The sequence below is a fragment of the Mytilus edulis genome, chromosome 12 (genome assembly GCF_963676685.1).
Source record: "Mytilus edulis chromosome 12, xbMytEdul2.2, whole genome shotgun sequence".
NCBI classification, from domain to species: Eukaryota; Metazoa; Mollusca; class Bivalvia; order Mytilida; family Mytilidae; genus Mytilus; species Mytilus edulis.
This window is the reverse complement of record NC_092355.1, coordinates 11,615,771-11,624,973: the sequence shown is the minus strand read 5'-3', so window position 1 is coordinate 11,624,973 and position 9,203 is coordinate 11,615,771. Positions and strand designations below refer to the sequence as shown.

The following is a 9,203-nucleotide window of genomic DNA, read 5'->3' as shown; positions in this document are numbered from 1 at the left end:
ATTGCTCTAAAGAAATCCTGAAAACAAACAAAAAGTATAAAAGTAATCGTAAGTTCGCATAAGGTCAAACAATACGATATTGGAATGCGACTGTAATACACATTATGAGGTAACGCATGTTCATACAGTACTCTTCGACAGCAATACAAAAATGTAGTCAGGCAATGGGCGGAGCTTTAAAGCGGTATCTGTATAGTATACTGATAAAGCATATCAATTGTGTAGGGCTGTATTTGTATAGTAAGACACCCAATTGCAGGAAAAATAAGTTGTATTTTCTTCATTTTGAAAAGCGAAAAACTGGAAGCAAATTAGAGAATTGTTTAAACTTGGCCTCACTTGTATAAGTTCAGTGAATGAACATATATTCTTATCTGTCCTTTAATTTGTATTTGTAGATAAACCCAGGATTAAAACATTTACAGTCATGACGGGTTTGCTATCGAGGTTGCATACTAACAAGAGAATGGATGTGTTATCTTTTGAATTAATTTGACCAATTAGTCTCATAATTAAAAAAAAGTATGAAACTGAAAGTAACAGTGTGTCCTTTACAAATCGGTATAGTAATCTATTACAGATATTAAGGTTTTATAAGGACACCTAACTTGTTTAAATAACATAACTCTTATGTCGTACTATTAACATTGTGTTCTGTGTTTTTGACATACCTGGAAATGTATATTGAATGAAGAACATCTTAAAAGGAGAAACATAAACATTGTTTTATTAACAATGTAAACGTTTAGTAATACTTTATTAATCATTTGTTTTAAATTAATTGAAAAGTAGTCTCTATCTAACTGCAGCTTTATCGTGAAAAGTCAACCAATCGGAAATCAAGGCAAACTATATCTTTACATTTTAAATATTTTTTAATCGTAAGAAATCCGATGGACAATGCATAACTTGCAGCTGTCGCTACACATAGACAGCTATATACATGTTTAACATATATGGATATAGCAATAACACAATGTCTGCAGATTTATATTTTCAAGAAGATTGTTACTCTTAAATACGGTATCTGTCAACAGTCGGTTATCCGTCACAAAACACTTTTGATCTATCAGTCATCATTATATACTAGTGTTTAAAAATCACAAAAGTTCAAAACAACTGTTTAAATTCATAGTATGGCACAAGGACAAACAGACCATGCATTGTATATAAAAGTATAATGAGACATATATATATGTTTTAATATTTATGTATGTGCCTGTCCAAAGTTAGGACCCAGTAATTCAGTGGTTTTCGTTTGTTTATGTGTTACATTTTTGTTTTCGCTTTTTTTTTATATAAATAAGGCCGTTAGTTTTCTCGTTTTAATTATTTTACATTGTTATTTAGGGGCCTTTTATAGCTGACTATGCGGTATGGGCTTTGTTTATTGTTGAAGGCCGTACGGTGACCTATAAATTTTAATTTCGGAGTCATTTTGGTCCCTTGTGGAGAATTGTCTCATTGGCAATCATACCACAACTTCTTGTTAATAAAGTCTGTTTATCATAAATCGTCATGCAGTTCGCTAAAACAAAGGAAATGTCATTTAAATATTCAACGTGAACTAGAATTACAATTGAATTGACATAATTTTATATTACTATTTTTAAAACTAGAACATGTAGAATGCGACATTATAACTACAATATGTGTTGTGTATTGGTAATCGTAAAACGATGGATGAATACACACAATTGTGTATTATCTGTTCAATTATAAAAAAAGTATGTATAGAATATTGCATATGATAATTGACAAGTGTCAATCAATATATCAATATAATTCGTTTTAAAGGATTTTACAAGAGAATCCTCAGTGAAAAGGGGAACAGACACTGGAGTTATTGACCATATTGAACACGTATGTATTTATTTAAAATCATAGCTTTTTGATTAAATCTGATATATGAAATGAAACAAAAAATAGGCAAATGATACACTTGCATAACGCTTGTGTAAATTCTTCTGGTGTGGTTTTTGTTTTTAAACAAACACAAAATTAGATGCTGGATAAGTGTAAAAAATAAAAAGCAATAGTAGATTGAAAATAACACGGATGACAAACGTAAAATTGTGTCCTCCACTGTAATAAAAACCAGTTATCGTTAATATGCTTCATCCGCCTGTTCACTTCAGAATTTGTCAAAAATAGCAACACAATAAAAATAAAAACCTGAACAAATATGGCCAGTTGATAAAGAAAAATATGACGCACGCAAATCATGAGTCCATCCTATCGTTTAAGCAGTTACTATGTACACTAACACGTGTGGTAAGATTGTTTCCAGTACCAGTATTAAAAGACAAATTCGTGCACGATAAAAGAATATAAATATTATTCGTGACTTATTGAAGCTACTTGCTCGAATAACGTTAACATCGATATACATTGTAATTTTGAATAAACTTATTCTTTCAATGTTCCAGTCAGAACATGCTACACCTTGTTGTCACATTTGTTTTACTATTTCAATATTCAGTTCATGGACAATTTTCTGGTAAGTTGTTATACCGTATAACTGGTTATATTCGCGGGTGTAGAATTTCATTGTATAAGGTATACAAAATATTTTGGCGGTTATTATTTTGGTGGATTCAAATCTTTTATCAATAATACCTTTGCATGTACACTTTTTAATTTCGCAGAATTTATTTTTGCGCTTTTGTTCTATCCGTTTAAATAAGCGAACCCGTGAAAATAAGCCGCTATACGTATTTAAGATAAACATCGAATGTAACTGTCATAGAATGTATTGTCAATTTGTTTTTTTTTACGGACACAATGAACTAAATTAAACAGAATATGCGGTGTTCGATTCCGCTTGAATGTAATCACCCTCATTAGCAAGGATACAAATTGATGGTTCCTAAACGTATAGCATATACATTACTTATTTAAACACATAACACGTATAGAATATGCCATGTGTACATTACCATTACTAATGTACACGCATACTACAGGTTCGATTTTTTATTATTAACAACATTTAATAAGAACATTTAAAATTTTAAAAAATACAAAACTAAACACAACAGAAGACTACGGGCTTTAAAGGACAATTAAATGAAAAATCTTAAACAATCCTTTTAAAAAAAGAACACGTGGTATGATAATCTATCCATCAGAGTTAAAATTAAGTGCTATTACGCAATTATATGATATACTCCTAGAAATAAATTTTGGATTATTATATAGTGAACGAAAATAAAATTAACCGATTTTTGATCAGTTATATAAATGTTTTATATATTGTAAAATACAGGCAACAGTAGTATACCGCTGTTCAAAACTCGTAAATCGAAAGAGAGAAAAAATGTCGTTGTTCTTCTCTTATATTTAATGTGTTTCCCTCAGTTTTAGTTTGTAACCCGGATTTGCTTTTATTCTATCGATTTATGAGTTTCGAATAGCAGTATACTGTTGCCTTTAATTTTTCTAAGCATTACGTTGAAGGTGATATTCGTCTTGTGAATAGCAGACTTGAGATTTTCTACAATTTTATATGGGGAACAGTGTGTGATGATTTTTTTGGGGACATTAATGCTCAGGTTGCCTGTAAACAACTTGGATACAGGTATGTGCATGTTATTTTCATTTTGAAATGTCTAATAAAATGATGCGTTACGACAATAGTATTTATTAGGGTTGTCACGTTTGAATGTATAAGTAAATGGAAAACTCATAAAAAACTTTAAAATAGTGACACCCAAAGAATAAGTATCTTAATAGCGAAGAGTAGGAATAGCAATTAACAATTGCAATAGACATTTGTTTATCATTCATTACAACTTTTTAACTGCTACAATTCCAGTATCTATCAAAATATATAATTGGAATTCGAAAATCTACCAAAAAATCTTATTGGAATTTGAGTATATACCTAAATAAAAACCGATAAAAAAAGTCTGTCTATTCTTCAATCATATATTATGATGACGGCGTAAAACGAAAGTTTAATTGTTGACTCAATATAATCGGATATCTTGATAATAATTGTCCGTATGCATCCATGTATGGTAATAAAAAGGAAACATAAATCTATCTTCATGTTTTGTAGTACTGGTGTTTCGTTAAAAGTGATGTCGATGATGGCTCTGGGAGAATTTGGCTTGACAATGTTAATTGTGCTGGTAATGAACAAAAACTTATGTATTGTTCACACGAGGAGTGGGGAGTCGGAAATTGTAATCACAATGAAGACGTAGGAATTTATTGTTTTAATAAAACTACAGGTTTGTTCTCAAATGACTTTCATATATTATTTGTTAAGTAGTAACTTAGAAATAAGGAGATAATTTATAACAAAAAGTTAAATAATTGATATCGAATTCTTGGGAAATTTAAAACGGAAAGTCCCTAATCAAGTGACAGAATGAACAGCTTAAACATATCAAATGACTGAATAAAAGCTGTCATATTCCTGACTTGATACATACATGCCCAAGGACAGCCACTGGAAACCACTGAACAACAAGCTCCTGACTTTTGATAGGTACAAGGAAAATGTGATGGAATCAAACATGTGTGAGCATGAACATAACCCTTAGTAAAAGAGGGACGAAAGATACCATCGGTCTTTATTTCCGAATATTTTTATAGCGTCACTTTAATAACAAAATATGCGGATCATGAATTACAATACTGTTTGTTTGTGAGTAACGTTTGTTTACCACGTAATGCAATTTTGGTGCATCATTTTTAAAAATAAGAATAATAAACAAATTTCGACAGGTGTTTGATTGAGATCATTATTATCAACATGCTGTGCATTGCTTTCATGATCATGATACCAACAAAAATACCGCAAGTACATCCATTTTATTATCATTGGAGATGATCTTTCTATAGTACTTGCTTACTGCAATGTATCGACATCAGATAAAGATATTCTTTTATATGACAAAAGCTATGCTTTGAATCTGACAAATATGTAGTTTATTAACAAACAGAAACAAACAAAAATTGCAAACGAATAACGACTTATTATCAAAGAACGTCGGGTTGTTGTCTCTTTGACACATTCCCCATTTCCATTCTCAATTTTATTATTATCAAAGAACAAAACTATCTTCTGACCCTAGTGAGTGTTTAAATGCTAAATATAACAGATACAGTTTCTTTTTGTTACCTTGGCTATATACAAAAACAAATCTAAGCTTTCATAATTTTGATGTTTTATGTTTATATTTTGTTTATATTTACTCAGAAGTGAGTACAATTACCATGTCTACCACATACTAACTACTATACGAAAAAAAAACGGTACATCAAACACTATTAAGATCGGACGTATGATTGAATTCTTCATAACTTGATTCTAAACGATACATAATCTAGTTCAACAATAAAAACAGAAGTATTTAGATATTAACATGCTTAATCAATATACTATTATTCCTCACCATGACATTTTGAAACGTTATTTTTTTTCTACAGTTCTTGGTGGTTGGTCTCCATGGACAACATGGTCAGTTTGTAGTGATTATGGTTGCAATGATGGACTTCAAAGTAGATCACGCAGATGTGATTGGCCCCTTCCATCTGATAAAAGCTTTTATTGCAAAGGAACATCAATGGAAATCAAATCTTCCAATTCAACTTTAAATCCAGGTAAATACTAAGAAATCTTATAGAAGTATCAGTTACTTCGTATACTTATAAGATAACTCTATTGTATGTTAAGCTTCAACGGCAGAAATTAAAGTTTTCGAAATACAATATTGATATTCCCATTCTAATGAAACTGTCAGAAAACAACGTAAAGATATACTTTAAATCTGTCATAAGTCGTCTTCGCTTGCTGGTATGTTTTAATAGCCTCAACTGTGAAAATGAACGTTACAAACAGTGTTGCATAATCACGAACAGTTTATATTATGTAATTCTGTCAATACACTGATTAGTTTGTCAAAATGACATCAAAGTTAGTTGTATAAAATGAACATGTTCACTGAACATCGTATACAACATTTAAGTCATAAGTGAAACGTTTATAAGAATAACTGTTGAAAGAAACAAATATTCAAGATAAAACAAATCATTTTATCAGCCATGAACAGGGCTGAGGTTGTGGAAAAAAACTAAACGATATTTTTTTGAATACTCAACGAAAATTAAACAACGTCAAAATGGTAAGCAAGAAAAACATGCATGAGCACATACATAGAAAAGAGCCTAATTAGAGTGTATAGAACAACATAATTTATATATGTGTATATAAGTAAAGAGATGTGTTATGATTTTCAATGTGGCAACTATCTACCAGGATGGATATGATTTTCGTCGACTTAATGAAAAGCATGTTAAACCTTAACTTGAAAAAAACATTATATTGTAAAACTGTAAATTTACAAAAATGTAAGTAGTAGCCTTGATTTGCCTTAGTCGTTTCAACACATTTCGTAATACATTACATTTGAATTGACTTTAAGAACTCATCTGGTATTAAACATGTTAAATGAAATGAAAAAAAAACCCTTCAGTTTGTATTAATGAAATATTTTCAAGAAAAGATTGTGACTACACTAAAGTTTTTTACAGGTTCAAGATCAATTACACAATCTGACCTAGAAGGCAATTATTCACTTGGTGCAGTTGTTGGAGTAGGTGTAGGCTGTATTATAGTGACAATTATTTTAGTGTTACTGAGCCAGTATGCATTTTCGCTTTGGAGAAAGTATAAAGGAGGTATGTTACATGCAAGGTCCCTATTTAGTTTACACTTGATAATTTCAAGCAGTTAGTATATATACAAAAAAACCAGATGTGATATAAATACAAATTAAACAACTCTCGACAAGATACCAAATGACAAAGAAACCAACAACGAGTAAAGCCTATACCACTAAGTCAGATATAGGTCCATGTTCTGTCTTCAACAACGATTAAGCCCATATCGCATAGTCAGCTATAAAATGCCCGAAAATTACAAATGTAAAACAATTGAAACGAGAAAAACTAATGGCCCAAAACAAACGAAAAACAAATTTGTAACACAGCAACAAACAACTAAATTACAGGCTCCTGACATTGGACAAGCACATAAATACATAATGAGGCGGGGTTGAACATGTAAGCCAGATCCCAACCCTACCCGTAACCTGGGACAGATGTGTTACAGTACAACATAAAAACGACTCCATAAATCAGTTTAAAAAGGGTTAAACCATCAGATGAATACAACTAGAAATACTTAAAACGTGACTGGGTAATTGTAAAGTACAACAACAGTTGTTTGTCCACTTTGTATTCAGTTTACTTGATCAAATATCTGATGTAATAAATAAAAGATAAATATTTTTGACACATTGTTGAGAATATACGAAATTTTTTGCGACTGTCATACATGTGAGAGGTTCATCCAGCCATAAAACCAGGTTTAATGCACCATTATTACATAACGAAATGTCTGTACCAATTTAGGCATATGAAAGGTTTTTGTTTGATGTGATTGAGCGATTGCTTTTTCTAATTCTTGTGTGGACGTTCAGTTTTTAGTTTTTCTTACAACAATCACATTTTTTTACCTGAAAATCTTTTTTTTTTATCTAATTGGATCCTTCTGAAACGAGCAATTAGTTTGGCAACAAGTTTGGCGTTTTGAGCGTAATACGTTAAATTTCTGTTTAACAAGAGTTTGCTATTTAATCCTGTTTAATGGTGTGAGTAATTGAAAACATTTTTGTGTATATTTAACCATGTTGCCCACTATTATTGTCATACTAAATGTTTACAGGTGACAACCATAACAGTAATACGTAAGTGTACATATTAATCGTATTGTATTGTCTCCCTTTAAACGTTTAGAGCATGTAATATGTATTGTATATAATACAGTATACGAGTTGCTAATTGTTAAAGAATGTACAATGATCTGTAGTTATTTAAACCTCTTGGTATTAGGTTGGGAGTTGTGTGACAAACGGAAAACATCTTCTTAACTGTTTTGATTAGATCACCAATAGATAGTAGTAATTAGATAACACGCATGAACGGTCTGCCAGGTATCTTTTATGAGTTCACCTGTAGTAAACATTAAAGTAATCAGAGTAGGAAATAAAGTACCCTCATGTGCAGAAGCTATATAACACGTTTATGATGTACGACAATCTTATGAAAATGGCATACTACACACACTATGTGGTTTATAAGTGTTTCTCGTTTCTCGTTTCTCGTTTTTATATATATAATATATAATTGGTTTTCCCGTTTGAATGGTTTTACACTAGACATTGTGTAGTCTTTTATAGCTTGCTGTTCGTACTTTTACTTATTATTTTTTTAATTTGGCGGGACTGTATCAGATACATAACTTTTGCTACTAAATTTATTTGAACGCATAACTTTCACATGTACTATGTCATATTTCTATTATCATATTAAAACAGTAGTATCTCCTGGTAATCCGTCAAGATTAACTGGCTGACAACATACAATTTAAATATCTGAAAATGGCATTGTACACCAACAAACAAACAAATAAACACACAATCAGATAAATTTAGGCCTATTCAATGAATTATTAAAAAAACAAAATTCTATTAGAGTTAAGACAGTATTAAGTCAACATACAACTTTATCATTTTATTCGTTACAATTGTCTAAATTTAATTAGTTGATCAGATAATCTGAAAACTGATTTGATTTTTTTTCAGGGAGGAATCCTACGATGACTTACGGATAAATCAATCAATCTCGGATTATTCTGTTCGTACTAATCAACACAATACGACCAACACAACCAACAGGGAAAGTAATGTACCATTTGAAACGTACGACAACTTAGGACAAGATTTCTACGAGAATGCAATATGATGTTTATGACTTTTGAATCGCAGTTATTACCGTTGCCTTTATTTATATGTGCCAATAACGGATTGAATAAAAAATATGTTAAAAACAACCCATCTTGTATAATTATCTAGCTTATACAAACTGATTTGTTTTGTTTAGTTTTAATATATTGTATTTTGCAAAAAGGATGAAACACAAGTTACTCAAACTTAGATCGTTTTCTCCAACGATCCAATAAAGGTCAATCTAATTTCAAAGCATGCAAATATCAAATGTATCGTTACACAAAACAATATAAAACACCAGTCGTTTAACGACATATTAACAAATAATATAGAAAAGGAAAAAAAGGAAAAAAGGAAGAAAAACAATATGGATGTCTGTCTTTGTGCGTGTATGGACCA

At 30.7% G+C, this 9,203-nt stretch overlaps 1 protein-coding gene across 3 annotated transcripts; it reads left to right on the top strand.

The window, feature by feature from the left end:
* The first annotated feature begins 1,555 nt into the window (after nt 1-1,555).
* Nucleotides 1,556-8,908, top strand: LOC139497128 (A disintegrin and metalloproteinase with thrombospondin motifs 4-like). 3 transcript variants are annotated; one of them, XM_071285217.1, is made up of 8 exons: nt 1,556-1,863; nt 2,430-2,500; nt 3,460-3,580; nt 4,064-4,238; nt 5,443-5,616; nt 6,547-6,693; nt 7,742-7,763; nt 8,661-8,908. In XM_071285217.1, exons 4-8 carry the CDS (start codon nt 4,154-4,156, stop codon nt 8,818-8,820), a joined length of 588 nt encoding a protein of 195 aa, XP_071141318.1. In that variant the 5' UTR covers nt 1,556-1,863; nt 2,430-2,500; nt 3,460-3,580; nt 4,064-4,153; the 3' UTR covers nt 8,821-8,908. The 3 variants fall into 3 exon arrangements, with proteins under 3 accessions (XP_071141318.1, XP_071141319.1, XP_071141317.1); XM_071285218.1 differs by lacking the exon at nt 1,556-1,863 and having other exon boundaries at nt 2,412-2,500; nt 6,547-6,579; XM_071285216.1 differs by lacking the exon at nt 1,556-1,863 and having other exon boundaries at nt 2,412-2,500.
* Nucleotides 8,909-9,203: the final 295 nt, after the last annotated feature.